At 39.4% G+C, this 19,015-nt stretch overlaps 1 protein-coding gene across 1 annotated transcript in view; it reads right to left on the minus strand.

Annotated features, from left to right (window-relative positions):
• Window positions 1-18,647, minus strand: part of nfx1 (nuclear transcription factor, X-box binding 1) — a 30,916-nt gene extending 12,269 nt beyond the window's left edge. The window contains exons 1-19 of the mRNA XM_088919162.1: window positions 18,497-18,647; window positions 16,812-17,732; window positions 16,083-16,244; window positions 15,109-15,186; window positions 14,317-14,422; window positions 14,083-14,154; window positions 13,666-13,805; window positions 13,286-13,385; window positions 12,124-12,341; window positions 11,583-11,680; window positions 9,294-9,324; window positions 7,197-7,279; window positions 6,262-6,370; window positions 5,169-5,288; window positions 3,250-3,329; window positions 2,209-2,439; window positions 1,553-1,626; window positions 689-790; window positions 67-108 (exon numbers count right to left, since the gene is read on the minus strand). Coding sequence (XP_088775288.1) covers window positions 67-108; window positions 689-790; window positions 1,553-1,626; window positions 2,209-2,439; window positions 3,250-3,329; window positions 5,169-5,288; window positions 6,262-6,370; window positions 7,197-7,279; window positions 9,294-9,324; window positions 11,583-11,680; window positions 12,124-12,341; window positions 13,286-13,385; window positions 13,666-13,805; window positions 14,083-14,154; window positions 14,317-14,422; window positions 15,109-15,186; window positions 16,083-16,244; window positions 16,812-17,732; window positions 18,497-18,515 — 2,786 coding nt within the window. The 5' untranslated portion in view covers window positions 18,516-18,647. The remainder of the gene's footprint in view (window positions 1-66; window positions 109-688; window positions 791-1,552; window positions 1,627-2,208; window positions 2,440-3,249; window positions 3,330-5,168; window positions 5,289-6,261; window positions 6,371-7,196; window positions 7,280-9,293; window positions 9,325-11,582; window positions 11,681-12,123; window positions 12,342-13,285; window positions 13,386-13,665; window positions 13,806-14,082; window positions 14,155-14,316; window positions 14,423-15,108; window positions 15,187-16,082; window positions 16,245-16,811; window positions 17,733-18,496) is intronic.
• Between the last annotated feature and the right edge of the window lie 368 nt (window positions 18,648-19,015).

Raw genomic sequence — 19,015 nt, forward strand, 5'->3', positions numbered from 1 at the left:
GGGGGACATCAATCTTTCAGGCCTCAGCCAAAACAACATGTGGTGGCTTTTGACTGCATGACCTACCTGACTCGTTCGAGAGATGCACACTCCTCATCACATTCCAACCTACAACATAGAACAGGAGACACATTTACAGGTTTCAGATGCATGTGCTCTTATGTGACCTTTAAAAAAGGTCAGTAACAAAACAAATGAAAGATGAATTACATGCAAAATTAGGAAGATGCTGTAATATTTTAATTATAATAGATTTTGCATGATACCATACATATAACATATACCAAGAGGCATTAATAAAACAACACTGGATCACGCTATTCATGACAAATGCCCAGTATTCATTTGATGCATACTTTCTATTTCTTATGCACTAAATGCCTCTCAGTAAATTGGTTGAACTTCAGGCCCACATCAAAATACATTTAATGGGCTTGGATGGAAATCTGAACCTGAAAAGCACAGAGACCCTGCCTTGAGGATATTGTTCTATTCTGTAAATGTTGATGATAACTCAGAACACATTATGGAGCAGTATGGACAATCCTAAATTCTCAGGGCCAGCAACTGGCTACTAACTTAAAGGACAGTAAGGATCAGCATCATTTTTATTTTGTGTTGGCAATTCAATTATTTCAGATTACAAGTCTCCCAAGAAACATTCACTGGCAGAAATATAATGCAATACCTGGCTTTTTTCATTTCCTTCTTTGTAACCAGCTGTCCAATTTCTACAGAGTCTCCAGGCTGCAGGTCAGAAAGGCGGCTGGCCATGGCTATAGCAGTTATTCTACAATACGAAAAAAGAAAAAAAGTAAGCAGTTCAAAGTAATAAATTGTCTTACAGTTTCTGTGCAGTTCCCATCTACAACAAGCCGGCATGCATGGAAAAGTACAGATTTCAATTGAACAGTTAGCATAAGCTACATTTAGAGAAGGTTTGGAAAGGGTAATCTGAAAACACATTAATAATATTCACAGTTTTTCTGTTGCGGAAACGTGTGTAATACCAAGTACTAACATAATCTACAATAAGTGGTAGTAGTTCAGGTGGGTAGCTGCGTCAGCATGCTTATTGTCTTATTGTAATCTACAATAAGACATCAGCATGTAATTAATTCCTTCCAGGATTTTTCTTGTGTTCATGTGATGGACACAGGGTTTACAGACCATATGATATTTGCTGGTTAAAGGACAAAGCACAGTAACAGCTAACACAAACAACTTTTAACTTAAATGTAGTTTGAATGGGGTGATTTAAGCTTTCTAATTCTTACCGCAACAGCTCTTTATTGTATTTGAAGATGGGTTAAAGAGCGTGATTGTGACAATTGTAATGATTCACCACATAAAGAGCAGCTGACTGTCAGTGCACTCTGTCATATTACCTTAAACACACCATGCTGTGCCAGAGGGCTCCAGGGACAATAAAGAAAGTCTCTCCAGTGACTCTCTCTCCAGCCACATTAAATATGTCTCCTAATTATAGAGGAGGTTAATAAAATGCTCACAAAAGATGACAATCAGTGAGGAAGTCATTTTTAATCCTCACCTCTGGTATGAGCTTGAGGCCTCAGAGCAAATCATGGTCTCCTTTCTGCGCCCACAATCGCACTGAAGCGCCACCTGAGGATGATGCCAAAGAAGAATTAAGAGCAAAGGTTTGTAGTCAGGAATTTACACAAAATAGACATATACAGTATTCATGGCTTTACAGTAAGAAAACAGTAAGACTTCTTTAACTCTACTAACTGATAGTTCTGTCATCTGATTTCACGAGCTTCCAGTCTTTCCCGGTACATTAATATAGTGGGTTAGGTTACATGACATCCTCTGTCCAAATGCTTTCTAAAAAATTGAAGAAAATCAAGCAAAGCAATACAGTACAGGAATTTGACTAAATAGCCTAAAGGACTTAGTCTAAATTGTTAAAGAGTTTTATAACAGCACCTAATGAGAGACGAGAAAATCAGCAGAAGGAACACAAGGAAAATAGGAAACTAAAACTCACAAATGTGAGCAAAAAACTATTCCATAAAACAGCACACTCAGAAAAATGTACTACCCTCTAATAAAAAGGATGTTAAACAAAGATACTCCCTAACCCAGCAATAAGCAATGTATTTAATCTCTGCTCACTAGACCAGTGTGTTTGAAAATATTTTTCCCAAAATATACACCCCTTTCCGGGCTCCACTGCAGAAATACCTTGGCAGGGCAGGGTGTCCGTGGACAGGGAGAGTCTGGGTGGCACGGTGCAGCACATGGGTGACCACACTCCTGCCTCGTGGTAGAACAGGGCTGTTTACAGAGCTCCTCCGTCAAGCACTCCCCTCTGTGGCAGATCCTTCGACACTTGTGCATCCCACATGGCAAAGCTTTGTTACAGGTCAGGCCGCAGGAAATGTCGGTTAGGTGACAGGGAATATTGCTCCTTTGCTGTAAAAATGCAGATGAAGATCCAGTCAATGATTTGCACAAGTAAGTTAACTGCAAGTGCACAACTAGGATTTTGTAGTGTTATAGCACCACCACATGCATCTTAAAAGGAACAGTAGCAATAATAGCAGTGTGGTGGCTCTGTGGCTAAGGATCTGCGCCTGTGGCTGGAAGGTTGCCGGTTCAAATCCTGTGGGTGGCAGAGGAATCCTACTCCGTTGGGCTCCTGAGCAAAGGCCTTTAACCCCAACTGCTCCAAGGGCAGTATAAATGCCTGACCCTGTGCTCTCACCCCAAGCTTCTCTCCCTGTCTGTGCGTCTCATGGAGAGCAAGTTGGGGTATGCGAAAAGACAAATTCCTAATACAAGAAAATGTATATGGCCAATAAAGTGATCCTATCTTATCTTAACAGTGCTACTGTAGCTCTCTCAGGACACAGCACTGATATTCCTGCATCAATCATCTTTGATGGTATTGCTGCATCAAAGCACTATTCAAGGGATTATGTCTCATTTTTGGTATGTTTTAGTTTATTGTATATTAGTCTATTAATAAATCCTATTTTTAAGGATAAAGTCTATTTTATAAGGATCACTGGCTATAAATATATGCACAATTCAATAATATTCATCAGTGCATTTTTCTATAGGTGAGAGGGGGTTATATTCTGCTAAAAGGTCTGCTATAGTCTGCTAAAAGGAAGTTAGCTTTGTGTCAATACAGTTTGTGTTGTATTACCCAAGATGTGTTGAGATAAAACAGGTTTCTAAAAAACAAAGCACTACTGTACACTGCACTCATCTACTCACTTCATGGTTTCCCATACACCATTTCTGGGTGAGGTAGGTACAAGGAGGGCATGTCTCCTCGCTGTGACAGTTATGAAACACTAATGGAAGAACAAAAAAGAACAGTCATATCTTTTTAAAGTACATCTGAAACAATCTTAGACCCAACTGATGAAGGACAGTTACATGGACACAGTTAAGGTTCTATTATGTAACAGCACAATACAGTTCAAATTTAAAATACCTACAGGCTCTTATACAAAGTAAGAGGTGCTGGATATTACAAGTCTTCACATAAGAATCATCAACCACCAGAAATACTCATCTGGTGATCTGACTGGGCCCTGCTGGCCTGAAGTCACTCTTCTGAACATGGACTATCTCTATGCCATGAGCTGTCAAGGAACAGGATGCCTGAAGTATGGTGTTTGTTTCAATCTTCCTAATTAAGTTAAATTAACCTTTAATTCATTTTGTTTTGTTTCAAACAGAAAGGCTAGAAATTCAACAGCATGCTCCAGCAGAACAGATTTCTATATATATATTAATTATATGCCTAATATTTAAAAGTTAGCACCTTTCTGTTTAGGGAAATTTTAAAATCCCAACTTAAGTGTTCTAGGGAACATTGAACTGTATGGTTACCTATTTAAACATAAACCGGAGAAGACGGCACAAGTACTTATTCACTGGTCGCATAATCACATAACTTCCTCTGGGTTGCAACAAGTCATTAGCTTAACTCCTAATATAGTACCATGATACCACCATAATACAATCTCAATAGTACAAAGCATAAAGCATGTTTTAGTTAAGTAAAAAACAATGCAAAAGCATCAGTATATCTTTGAATTTGCTAGATCATTAAAATACCTCAGTACTCTTAATATTCTTGCTTTGCAAACATTCAATACACTCAACTCTACCTAAGGACGGAAAAAAAAGATACGCTTAAATCAATTTTAAAATAATTACAACAATTATAACCATTAGGGAAGCTATAAAATTGGTTAAGATGGTATTGCGCTACTCAAAAGGCTAAACGGAGAGGGATGTGTTGTAAGTAAATTTCCGATAATATGCTTGTACTATAAACATTTGTAAATGTTTTCTTAATTGTATCTGCTTTGGAACAACTGTAATTCACTGGTCATGCCAATAAATCTTTTTGAATTTGAGTCTTGGAATGATAAATGTTGTTTGAGTTATTTACCTAGCTGTGTAAAAACTATGATCAAAAAGGATCTTCTAGTAATATACTCTGGTTAATTAACTTCTTGGCAAACCACCTGACCTTTCAAGAGCTATAGAATGTAGCATAAAAGACAGGGAAGAGACAGCAAGGAGGAAACAGAAAGAAGACAGGGAAACTGAGGGCACAGGGAGAAAGAGGAACACTATCACTCTCCTCTTCCTCTAAGCTTGTGGCATGCATTCTTTCTTTCTAGGTAATCTCAACCGTATTATTCAGACCTTACTGCCCCCCTTTTTTTTTTAATCGAATCTGCCATATTGCAGGATCCTCAGACAGATTTCCATTCACTTTAAGGCATCTACTGCATGTTGTAGAAAGGGTGTTTTAGGGTTATATTTTTCATTTAGGGCACAGGGTTCTTCTCTTGTTGGCCTGTTAAGGTGCCTGTTGCAGTGTTTCAGGTAACAGGGGGAGGATTCCAGGAGAATAGGCCTCTGAAGCACAGTTTTGCATGTTGTATAATGTTTTCTGTTGTCTGGTTGTGTTATCTTATTGTTACTATACATTTGTTTGGCCTCAGTTTTGACTTGATTTATTACTCTTCCAGCAGAGCTATAGTAGAGAGTATAAAGACCTCACATGCCTCGAATTGTTTTCTTACCCCTCAACTTTATTTCCTTTTCCTCCGTTTCCTACATAGTAACAATAGAATATAGAAATAATGAATAAGATTGATTGGTTTTACCTGGATGATCACATTCATGCTTTCTGGTGCAAAGGTTTTTGCATTCAGGTGGTTTTGTACCACAGGAGATTGGTGGGTAGATTACCGTTTCTCCACAATAGCATGTCAGTTCATCAAAGCCTGAGAGTGAAATAACATTTTTCTTAGAGATGGCATTTGTTGCAACAGAAGCAGGGGTTGATTTTGAGCACACCACAGACCCCCAACACATTAGAGAGGCACTGAACTGAATGAGTAGGATAGCATGTCATTCAAGAAGCTCAAGGACTTGCCAGATCTGATGGCTTAATTTACATTCTGCACATAAAAACAAGAAGTTTTAGCAAGATCAAGTTCCTTGGATTGCATCTGTCACAAGTCACTTAATTTCAAAGCATTATTTAAGCTAATAAGAGTTGTCTTTTGGCTAACCTCAAAATGGTGTGCACAGAAATTGGTACATTGAAGGTATCTTTGGGAAACAGTTGCCATATTTCAATGCAACCTAAAACTGTAATTTTCTTCATTGAAGTCATCACTTTCCTGAAATTTTACTTTGCTAAACAAAACGTGGTAACCTGTCATTATGGTTAAACATAATGCAGAGAAAACACACAATAAATCACAAAAAAAAAACTTGTGAGCACAACACAAGAGTAGTGCATGCATGGACTGGGATGCACTTAGCATCAAAATGCCCCCAGGATCAGTGTTGAGGGAAAAGATATCAGAAATACTACTAGATTTTGTTAAGATATTTCAGGGATCGTCCATGTTGTAGTCAAATGTCAGTGCTTCAGGAATTTTTCAGCACATTGTTTTTATGTTTTATTCAAAACTTCGCTGGGGGAAACTGCATTGGTGGAGGAAGCTTACTGTATTCTCACTATTTACCGTTACAATTTCAAATTGTGAAAATACAGTAAGCTTCCTCCACCAATCACATCACTACACCTGTCTCTTGATTCATCTCGGGGCACAGCAGCAGAGAAATGCAGATACCTGTATCAGGAAATACGTGTCTTTGTGGGTCCTGGTTTTGCACTGTGCCACTGTTTAAGCTTGGCAACTGGTTGCTTTTAAGTGACAGCAGAGAAGAGGGCCGAGTACTTACTGGTTTGCCAGCAGGGCTGGCAGTTTCCCCGGTGGCAGGGCTCCTGGCACCGGTGCAGACCGCAGTTCAGTTTATACCCACAGATCAGAGAGCACTTGTGCTCCCTGTCCTGTCAGGGGAAAACAATGGTGTTAGAGGTGTTTAGCAAAACTTAACCACTGATCCCCGAATCTTGTCAATGTCAGGAAGAAAAAAAAAACAACAACCTTAATTCCATTCCCATAAAAGACGTCACAGAAAAAACGGTCTCTTAATTATTCCAATTGTATTTTCAAGTGCTAATATCAAATAATGAAGCTACAGTAAATGTAAACACAATGTAGTTTATGTCATCACAGCTTCACAAGCTTCATAGGGTAAGAAGTAGAGGAGATCTGTCTCAACAAAACCAAAAAGCTTATTACCACTAGGACCTTATGTCTATGTCTTTTATGACTAAAAAGGAACTATTACTGTCTAGAAAACCGAAGATGTACAGATGGACAATGAGCAGTGATAGTTGGCTGCATTGTTCAGAGTTTGGCTATAAAAGATTTTCCATGAAAGGCAGATGTGACGATGGTGTCTCAGATGGTGATGATTAAGTATCTTTGAAAAGAAGAGGGGGAAGCCTGCGGAGTTTAGCACTCCTTTTTCCCAGTGCTTCCAAGTTTCTACAACACAACCATTTTAATCAAACACTGGCAAAAACACAGGTTTCTCATTTATCACAAACTCTCAGATCTCTATCTGAGCTAAAAACAGAAGAGGTTACACATTGTACCTTGGCACACAATGTAATCAGTAAATCTGCAGGGCAGTTAATTGAAAGCATTCCTATAAGAGTACAGTGAGTACATTGAGGAGATTATCTCTGTGTTTTATGTTCATTGCAGTTCAAGATCTGGGATTTAAAACATGACATCGCAATGATACAATCATGCTTTCACACTCACCACACAGCAAAGTTCATTACACTTGTGTCGGCCACAAGAACGCTTTTTGTTGCACCGCTTCTCACAAGTAAACACAAGCTCACCTGCAATGAGAGATGAGGGGTGTCTGGGTAATCACTTACAGTAATGTAAATCAGAAGACCTTCAAAATACACAAAAACGATTCATCCACCTTCCTATTCTAATAAAGCTGCTTATTTCTAAGGGCTGCAGCAATACAAATACACTCTTATAAGCACAAGGCACACTTGGATAGGAAGCCAGCCCATCACAAGACACATACACAGAGGTACAATCTATAGGCACAAGTTAAAGGGAACTGTGATCTCACTTTCTCAGACTGGTTATTAAATCTCCTTAAAAACAATACATTTATTGATGTTATAGAACAATTTAACAAAATTCGAATTAAGTACGAAAGTGTGAGCTTTGTGAAACTCACGAACACACATAGGCGTTCCTACAAATTGCGACGTGATGCAACCCTTCCTGCTCACTAGTCACCGAAATGACTAATGTGATGTACGAGCAAATAAGTACAGTAGCAGATATTTCACTGCAGTAATCTTCCAACATGATCCACATGCAGAGTTAACAAGAAATATTGGATAATTTCTATTGGATTAAAAGAGATTTACTCACAAGACTGCTTCTTTACAATGTAATAAGGCCACATCATGTCACCGGACTTTTGTTGCCTTGTTCTGAATCACAGAACATGGTGCTATAAATACTTGGAAATTTCGTCTATTTTGTGATGTAATTTGTAGGTTTTATAAGTTACTGTGTACATCTTACTTTTAATGTGGTTTGAAATGTGCTCATCAATGCTCTTTCTAACCCCAAAAGATAAACAAAATAGCATTGCAGTTCCCCTTTAATCTAGTCTATGCCTTTGGAAGGTGGGAAACTGAAGAAGCAAGTGAGGACTTATACAAACACATGGAGATGTGCAGGCTCCACACACAGAGACCCAGGCTAGAATCAAATCCAGTAACCAAGAACTGAGAAGCAGCGGAGATAAATACCACACCACTGTGTCACTTAGAAAACATGATATCTATATTATAGTATTTAATAGTTACACACGTTAAAGGCTCCACAGAGTGAAGAGATAAAGCACCTCTTTTGTGTTTGATTTCATTATAACCAAAGTTCTCATCCTGCCCATATGAGAAACAGATACTAATTTTGACAAAACAATCAAATGGATGATTAAGTCTACTCTATGATAGTTGCAGAAGACAGAGAGCTAAGCAACATGACTTAGAGAGAGTTGCAGGTACTACTGTGACTGCACAGGCCAATCGATGATAAGTGATGTTCATTTAAGAATGACTCAGAGGTATCACTGACTGGTAAGGATTTATAAAGTTAAAACAGATAATATATTAGGTGATTAGTTTTCTTCTCCAATTCTTCATCATTTCTTAAATTTTTAAAGTGTTATTATACTTAAATACATCTTATACTGATGCTGCTTGTTTTGAGGGTGATGGATAATTTTAATGGATGAATATCTGCTTATTTTAAGCTCCAAAATAAATAAGATATATAAAGTAACAAAATCAATGCAAGAGCCCTAGCTTACTAAATATTTTACAAAGCAGTGAATTATCATTTCATAATCATTCATTTCATAACATGCACAGAACTACCATTTTGAAAAATGTATCACGTGGCTCATTATTTGAACACAAAAGCTGCCAACCTAATTATGTAGATCTCCAGGGCTAAAAAAAATTAGCAGAGAGAATTGCTGAGATCTAAGCCAGAATTCTATGTACAGTATGTTTCCAAGGCCTTCATAACAAGGTCGTTCACATTTTCAGGTGAAACGAGTTTCCATCTTTTAGTGCGTAAATGAGATTGACACCACCTCCACTTCTTTGAGCATTTCTTCAGCCACAACCTGAAGAAATGATTCTCACAAACATGTGTACACATTGACACATGTATTTAATAATATTAAAACTGCCCCTTTGTCCCCCATACTCAAAAAAGCAGAAAAAAATACATCAATTGTCAGTTATACATCATAAAGACTTGTAAATCAAAACACCTATTCTTTTCTTTATCCACTGGACAAAAGCTTACCTTCACTTTGGATGGTGGAGCACGGAACTTCCTGGAGATAAAAGGAAACCATGTTACTGAATATCTGTACTTTACAGCTGGTGAAGCAAGCTCCGAGTTCTTCATGGACATACATCCTAGTAACATTCTTCAGCCATTTAATCCCACATAATTATACATAAAAACTATTTTTACTTTTTGGAGCTTCCAAATTATATTAAAAGAAACTTGCAACTTATAACTACAATAGGTTCATTATGTTATTATCAGCAAAAGTAATGTTACAGCTTTAGGTGACTGAGAAGTGTCTCAGATTTCAGATAAAGTTTGTGACACTTAAAGATAAAGTTTTTCAACACTGCAAACTTCAAAGCAGAAAGGATGTTTGCTGAGGTCTAGGGGGTCCCTTGAGCAGAAACAATTTTAAAGTGTACCTTAGTATACCTAAGTAAGTTGTGGTGTAATGACTGTCAATGAGGAGTACAGAAACACAATATAAGATCATATTAAGGAACAAGAAGAGGAGGGAAGGACAGAAAGCAGAGAAGAAGGAGAGGAGAGACAAGAGTCCAGAGTTTTTGGCACCAGGCGAGAGCCCCCACTTCATGTTCATCCAAACAAAACCTGACTAGAACTACAGTAAGTATGTGAACCTTGTTAGAGAAAGCTTGCTATTCTGTGTTTTTAGAGAACTTGGGCTTCCTGGGTAAAAGGTACCGGAGGGTACATTTTTATGGAGAGAGATATAGGCTCCCATTTATTTTGTGGCAATCCGGGGTGGAAAAAGAGACATTTAACTGCAGGTTGCTTTGTATTTAGTTAGAAGGCAGCTTATTTCTTATTATTTCATGTGTAGGCATTACAAGTTTCATGCTTAGTACTAGTAGCAGTCTGGGGTTTTCTGGATGACCAGAATGTTAGGCCTCTGAAATACCTTGTTTGTAAATATTGTACATAGACTACATAGTGTGTTGTATGTTTTGGTGTGTGTAGTGTAGTTTGTCTCCTCAATGTAATAAATATTTGTTTAACCAAGTGTGCCTGGATTATTACTCTTCTCGACAAAGCTGTGGCAGAGAAATAATTCACGTGCCTCCTACTATACCAACCGCTCGGGTATATTCTGGTGAAATCACTTACAAGTTGGGGTTTATGAAGAATTTTTTCACTTATTGACTGAACCACTCGGACAATCTCTTTTCACCATTTTAATAATCCCCCCCCCCCCCCCAATGCACTGACATTTTACTAGACAGAGATTATATCAACATAATGCCTTTTACTTTTTTTTCCATCAACAGTGTTCATTAACAGAGGCTCTACTGATCTACAAAGGTTAATAGTACATGTGGGCATTCTGTCCCATTGTGTTTGGAACCCCTAGACGACCATGTGACTTATACAAACAGGATGAGGACGCTGTCATGTTGGGAAGACTCTGGAAGTGAAACAAGCCAGGGCACAGGACTATATCAATGTACAGGAGCCCTGTGAAGTGAGGCTGCCATCAATAATTACAAGTTGTGTTCTGTAGATATTCGACAGTCCTGTCCAGACCACCACACTTTGACCTGCCCATCAATTGGTCTGTTGTATACAACAATTTATGTATTGTTCTGCTGACGTGCATGAGCGTGGTCTACACAAAAACTTAATATAATGCTGAAGAGGACTTGGTTCCACTGCTTGTAAGCACACGTGAGATGTTGCTCCAGTATATGAATGGCATAAAGGTGCTGTTCTCTTGACAAACAAGGCACATTGCTTTGCTTTGTTTTTCTTTCACCAGATTTGACATTCAAAAAGTCAAATAACTGTCACTGTTGACCAATCAACTCTCATTGAAGATGCAAATGAGTGCTTATATAACAGTCAAAGTCAGTCAAGTATGAAGGTTAGTCATGAATGTACAATTAATCATGACACACAAAATGAAATCAATATGTAAAATACAAATAAATTACTATTCTTAAGGTATTCAAGCATAAACGGAATCATAGGTATCTTCTGGTGTTCAGCGTACAAAAAAAATGCTAAACTTACTATCTTTAGCCCTGAAGCTAACAGAAACTAACTTGAGGAAACTGTTTCAGATAAAGAAGATGGAAACAAATCCTAAGTTTCCTAATATTTTAGTGTTATTATTCTACAATTGTTGAGGGGATCAGAAGGAATATTCTTACATTTTGCAAAAAGAAATGGAAGTTACCTCATTTATCTGTAAGAAATCTTTTTTCCTAAGAAAAATATGGGGCATTATTTTCAGGGAGAGCCTTGTAGTTTCTACTTGTCTTGGATGTGTTCACTTACTTTGGTTTTAAAGCCACATCTGCATTTGATGATGGAAGTCAGAGAACAAGGACCACAGCTATCTTCATGGCAAAGTTTTTCACAGAAATGAATGGAATCTACAATCCAGATGAAGAGAAAAGGACTGTGGTTTAAAGCTGAAGCAAGGATTAAGTATTAAATAGGCCATTACTTGCATACTCAGATAAAACGTAAGGAAAATAGGTGGACTGCATTCTCCACATACAAAATGATCATATATTTTCTTACAAAGAGAAATACTGTATTCTGAATATTTTATTGCACGAACTACCAATTTATGCATCCGAGACAAAACTTCAGTTTGAATTGTACAGCATCAGGAAGTGAAAACTTAAATTATTTAAACTGTTTCTTCAAGGTCAAACTAAAGGCAATCAAGGCTTTCGGTTTCTTTTTGCTCAGCATCATGGCCCATTCAGTTCTCTTCCACCACACGAGAGCGAATCGGGAAGACTAACCCGATATCAAGACCGGACCGGCGGGGAGAGAGCTGATCTGGACGAGCCGCGAGAGCGCTCACCTGCAGAGCCGCAGGGCAGTGGCCTGCCACAGGTCTTCCCGCAAGAAGGGATTGCGTCTGTGCAGCTCCTGCGCTCGGAGTAGCCCAGCTCCATCAACTTAGACAGCGGAGTCTGCCCGCAAGGACAGGTCCGTACAGCCTGGGGGAGACGGGGGCAGGACTCGCAGGGCTGCGGGTGGCAGAGCTGGCTGCACCAGTGGATCTCACAGTCCAGCTTTCTAGGAGAAAAATAAAAGATCTGCTGTTAAAATACAGCATATAAATGCTTTATATACAATAAAGGGAAAAATACCAATGGCTCTGTGAAATATACAAGGAAACTGTATTGTTATAGATGGTTGTTTTTATTTTCTTATAGACTCCCATAACGTTGAATTTGTTTTCTTGTTTTTAAAGGGAGACGGGGTTAGCAATAGTCCACAGAGGCACAGATGTGCAAAACGCAACTCCAGCTAGCAAATCCAGCAGTACACTTACAGAAAAGAAAAAGAAAACCAAACATCCGTTCTCTTCCAGCACCTTTTTTTGATTAACATCTAATTCTATTGAAAGGTCACATACAAACGGGCCAGAGACATAAAAGTAAAGCACTATCCTTTCTCTAGCCATGGTTTATTAACATTTTGTGTTTTTCAGGCTTCAAACACACATTTAAGGCCTTTTGAATAAAACTTTCCATCTGATTGTGCAATTCTTGCTTTCTTTCTACTTCTGCTCATTCAGATGTTGTGTTTGTCTGTATGATATTTCTTCAGTACGCGGCACAGTGGTGGAGTGTATAACTTTGCTGCCTCACAGCGCTGGGGCCCTTGGTTAAGTTCTGGACCTGAGGTGCTATCTGTGAGGAGTTTGTATGTTCTCCTCGTGTTCACACACTCAGACAACATACTGGTAGGTTAACTGGCTTCTGGGAAAACTGACCCTGGTGAGAGCATGTTTGTGTTTGTGTGTACCCTGTGATGAACCGGCGTCTCATTCAGGATATATCCCACCTTGCGCCTGTTATCGACCTTGAACTGGATAAAACAGTTAGAAAATTGATGGATGGCTACCGCTTCATTGCCATTTGAACATTTTAGAAGTAGATACACTGCATGAGTAAGGCTATTTCCCAGTGTTGAACTGTTTGATGCACACAATAAGATATCAGCATAATGCTTACTTTCCACATAATTTCTGACAAGAAAAGTGTCCAGATCCATCAAAGTTATCCTTATCTATTCCACACAGCACCTCCCGAGAAACAGCTCCACAAAAGCAGACTGAAAAAACAAAAACAGAAAATCATTAACACAGCTCATCTGAATAAGAATGTCAGCAGCAAGGCGATAACCATTTCTGCATAAGAGGTTGCAGCAAATTCATCCTGAATAACCAGATTGAAGGAAAGCTTACATTTTACTGCTCATTTACTGTATATAGTTCATGCGAACTGAAACAAAACGGACAATACATATCAAACCTAAAATCTTTTGCGATCTGCCAATTAGCTTCCCGTTCTGTGAAAACCACAAGCAGCTCCCAGGAACGCTGCCCGCTTACCTTGTGTGACCTGAAGCTGGCATGGAGGGCAGTTCCCAGCATGGCACACTTGGGTGCAGGTGTGCTTCCCACAGTTCAGCAGTTCTTCACACACCTCAGAACAGAGCACTGCAGAGGACTGGCCACAGCGCACAGGTTGACTGGGGAAGAAAGAGGGGTTAGACTCATTCCAAAACGTTTCCTTGGATACAAGTAATGCTTGTAGCCAAGGGTTTGTGAGATAATGTATCTTTTGTTCATTGTTTACTTGGGTGAAAATTACAACTACAAAAGAGTGTTAGGAAATCAACATTATAGTACAAAATGTTTCCTTACAAGTTTTGTGTGTTCATACGCAAGCCTGAAAACTGACTCAAAGAACTCCTTTGTGCGTGTTGCTAACTGGAAATACACAGTCAATGAAAGAATGCCTTTTACCTTGTTCTTCCACAGACACAAGCTTTGGTTATAAAAGCAGGACATAACGGGCATGGTCCTGGGTGGCACAAACTGTAGGAAAAAGACAACATTTGAAAACATTATTAAACAGCAGGAATTACTGCTGTGAGAAATGACATCAAGGCACAATTCACAATTCTAAATTGGAGGGGTATACAGAAAAAAATAACTCACAATTGTAAATTCATAGAAACAATATATTTTGTTACTCACATGTTGCAGGGGTGGGGGCAGTCCAAAGCAGATCGCTTTTTACCACACAGCTCTCCACAACTGTGTGGAATCTCATTTCTGTGCCATTCAGGGTTATTAACCTTGCCTTAAAAATGAAATTGAAAACATATACATTATTTTTTTGCTAATGAAACACAAATCATTATAAGGAGCAATACCATACTCTACACATATCCTGATCGACTTTACAATAAAATATCCCCCAAAATGCAGGAGTGGTTCTACAACCTAAAGCTCTTTAAGTAGTTTAGGTAGCTGCGTCAGCATGCATAAGCTGCAAAGGAACAAGTAAAGGTTTATTCCATGCTAAAAAGAGAAGAAAAACAATTTTTCAGTTGTGGAGCCTTCTCTGGGTGCGGCTCATTAATGTTCAATCCAGTAAGCAAGTTTCAGACTGTGGCCCTAATTCCCCAGAACAAAATGGAAAAATAAATATTTGTGACATGTGTCTAGATTTTGACCACCAGGTGATCCGCAGCTTTCTGGCAGTGACCCTTGTTGCTGAATGCTTCTATCGCTGTCCTCTATTTGACACTTCAGCTTTTATTTTAAAGGTGGAATTTCACTGTAATAACAATCAAACAACAGTATAATGCATGCAATGGCCAATTTGGGTATAAAAATGGGAAAGAAAAGTCACAAAATCAAGAAGATTGTGCATCCACTACCATGAAAAATAATCCTGAAGAAACAGCAATTATGCACAATGTAGAATGAGAATTTATGAAGTTCTCTGAGTTATTTTAGAAGATAACACAAACTTTCACTTACCACAAAAGCAGGCATAAGAGTTTGGTACACGAGATGCTACATTTTGGCAGGCAGGACACCTCCACCCTTCATTCCCATCTGGAAATAGAGCCACACAAGGTTTACGCAATCACAGCAATCATCATTAAATACACTGAGAATTATGTTAGCAAAATATGGCACATGCAATAGAGTGAAGGCAAGCACATAATGCACATTGATTATTTAGTGTGGGTTTAAAAAAGGAAAACAAAAAGTTGCAACCACTTGATAAATTTCACATCTTGATTTTTAAAGAAAGAAGTTATGAAGTCCAATCATGTTACTTATCGTAAACAGAACCAAAACTGGTGAGAAATAAAGTATGATCATCGTACGGCTATACTCTCTTCTTTTTATCTGTCAACCTCAATCAACTGACGCCCACAGAAGAAAGACTACAGGTAGGGCCGTTTCTACATGACCTTGCTAAATACTGTACATGCTCTCAGATGGAGAGACTGGGAGCCTGGCAGATGAATTAATCCTAGCTAACCATTCCCCGCCCACTGTCACTGCTCTTGAAACTGCCAATCTAGAACCCTCCACAGACAGTGAAAATCAGGTTAAGAAATCAATGGGGAAAAAATACAATTTACAAAGGCTGTCATTTCTGCTTTTCTGTTTTTTTACATGATTGAAACACAGAACTCTGTTTTAATAATCTGCTATTCTAACTTCTAATTAAATTGATTAGATCTTAATTTAATGTTTCAATAAACATGACTCCACAGAAATCAATACAATACATTCAGGAGGGTGTATTGTGTGATCATGTTTTACTAAAATGTTTAGTAATGGGATTTGATGTCCTTCCTTAAAGCCACCTGAATAATATTTGTATGAAATCTGCACAACACTTCCCAAGGCAGTGTCATTTAAATGTAGCAGGCAGGGTATGATTTTACACTGGAAGATACAAAAAATTAGTCCCCTAGCCCCAGGACCAAACTTACCCTCTGCCTGAGAGGCTGGGGACCTGGCCCACTTTTTAATACAGTTGAGATGGAAGACGTGGTAGCAGCTCTGGCAGCTCCACACTGGAGCCATCACCCGGATCACCTCACAGCAGACCATACATTCGTACTTCTCCTCCGTGAGCTGTTCGATCAGGCACCCTGCCCCAAGAGAGAGAGGGAAAGCACAATGATCCACAGAACTCAAATACCATCTTAAAAACTTGCATCACGCCACCTGTCAAACTCAGTTCCTTTGCTCTAATGCTGAGAAGTCATCTGATCAGGGTCAGACAAGGCCACAGCTGATGAATACGGTTTATTAAAGGGATCACTCTCAAATACATATGCAGCAGCTTTCCAGACATCACCTGCCTGGCACCCAAACTGACTTTTGAACACATTCATTTGCATCGCTTTATTCTCCAAAATCCTAAGGGTTGTAGAGAAAGTGGTCAGGAGGACTCTATTCCATCCACTCTTTCGATTTGTAAGCAAACAGATACATTTTAAAGGAATAAAAAAAAGCATTTCTTCTCATTTTAGAACTGTTGTCTGCATTTGACAATATGGATACATAGATTCAAGTATCCCACCAAACACTGGCAGGGCAGTTAAACACATGTAGTGAAATATTTAATGATAAATTTAATGATATTCTTCATGTTATCAGTTCATGAAGAGAAGATACGGAAAATGAAATAAACACAAATGACCGTAGTGGCACACCTGTCTGCGTTTCCTTGCTCTTGGGCATGTCCACCTGCGTTTTATAAACAGGCCTCCTGTCCGCCTTTTGAGGTTTCTTCGGACCACGGTCTTGGAGTGGAAAACGCTTGCCATGTCCCCTCTCGCTTCTCCAGCTAGGCTCCTCTGGACACTGGGAAGCGCTCAACCCCTCTGACGTGCTGAAGGAAGCTGTGTGGGGTTTGCCTGCCAGGCTCCTGTAGGAGGCTGGTCTTCTAAAGGTCTCCTCCTCATGCTCTTGTTTGTGCCTCGGGGAGTTCTTCTTCATGCTGTGGTCCCGATACCTTTCCCCCATCCTCTGACCCTTCCCATCAACTTCTTTACCAGCATCTGTGGACACCGTGCTGGACCAGTCCTCCGCAGTCCGGGTCTCCCCGACAAAAGCCCGTCTTCCCCTCTCGCTTGCCCCCCTCCTGGGCTCAGCAGCAAACTTTTTGGTCTTTTTGGGCCTTACATCTCTCATCTCCTCTTGGGAAAGAGGGCCATTGTAGAAATAATTGTCCCTCTGGTTCTCCGCCTTCCAGTTTGACGCACCAATTCCAGACACTTCAGTGGAAGACTCTGTCCTGTTGCCCCCAGAGGGGTCAGGGTTATCTGCTGGAAGATTCCTTGCACTTCCGGGCCTTTGCCATCTCTGTGCCTGAAAGCTGTGGCTTCTAGCTCCTCTATTGCCTTCTCCCCCCTCCCCATGGTCCTGAGAAGGACTGTGGCTCTTCCGGGAGTCATGTTCATGCCAAGGCCTGTTACTGTGATACGGTCTGTTATAATGCTGCGATCGAGGACCTGCGTAGTGACCACTCCTGTTTCTGTTGTGCTCTGACTTTGGGTTCTCCCTCCTTGACTTCTGCTTGTTTCTTTCTTCAGGCACAAAATCAGCTGCATCTGGATTCAAATCCAGTTCCCCTGGGGGAAAAAAAAAGAAACTTAAGCACAAAAGCACATCACAATCTTATACAGGGACAGCTGAGAGAAACATTTTCTGTACTTTACATGTGAATAATCTGCAGTAGGGTTATGTCTGCAAGAAGTGCTGACGTTAGTTTAAAAATTGGGAATATACTGCATTGTGTGTAGAGCACAAACGTGGATTTCCAAGGTTTATTTATAAGGTAACTTATCTCTCAGCGTTGATATAAAACGAATGTTGCATATTCATTTTTTCCTTCAATACAAAGTTAGTAGTTTTGACTTTTCAGTGTAACTATGAACCAAATATGTTTCTGGACTCTGACCCAGCTATGATCATGTTTAGACACTAGGAAATGTATCGACAAACGAAGCAGGCTTTTCAGAATCTTGCAGTAAATATAAATCACACAAAAAAAAACCTGAATTAATTTTAATAGATAATTTATTCTGGGGGAAAAAAATCTAGTGAAGGTTTTGTCACCGTGTTTTACGAGGTCACACAGGCAACCATGTGGTGAGCTGACCAACAGCATGATCTGTCACATCGCTGACTTGGTCCCACGACAACAAGTCGACATGTACACATCCCGTTTGGTTCTACATGTCAAATCGGACATTATTACTATACGTAGTAGCAATAATAGCACAAAAGCATTACTGATAGCTCTGAAGCCACTATAGTAAAGCCTAAATTTGATTATAAAAAATAACCTAGCATAGAGTAACATGGTAGCTAATAAAAAGTTTAAATGTAATACCTTTTAGGGATTCAGCCATTTAAAGCCCAATGGAGCGTAAAGTATGTTTTTTCTGCTCCTATGTTAGCAATGTCTTCTTTTCTTGAGGTTTTACATAATAGATGAACCCGGCCTACAAACTTCCTATCCCCGCAACATAACAAACCTCTGCGCATGCTCACTGTGATTGCATCAACCTAAACTTTATTGATAGGACTTGGGCCTCTGACAGCTTTTAAATACCGCAGGCTTCTTGGACTCTTTCCGAGGAGTGTTAACGTAATTCTGTTTAAGACAGACGTGGATATGGATAGCGGCAGCATGAAGTGATGCAGTTACACAACCTGCAGTTATATCGACCATACAGGAAACGGATTGCTACCGTGAAGGAATGAAGTCTGTGCTTTGACAATAAAGAAAGGATGCGACGTGCATACCTGACATTAGAGAGAGTTATGGAGTGTAAAAACGAGAAAGCCTTTGCTCGACGGTTTATTAAACATGCAAAAACAGACATAAAAGAAAATAAATTATTGTGAT

The sequence above is a fragment of the Atractosteus spatula genome, chromosome 6 (assembly GCF_055471065.1).
Source record: "Atractosteus spatula isolate fAtrSpa1 chromosome 6, fAtrSpa1.hap1, whole genome shotgun sequence".
Taxonomy (NCBI): domain Eukaryota; kingdom Metazoa; phylum Chordata; class Actinopteri; order Semionotiformes; family Lepisosteidae; genus Atractosteus; species Atractosteus spatula.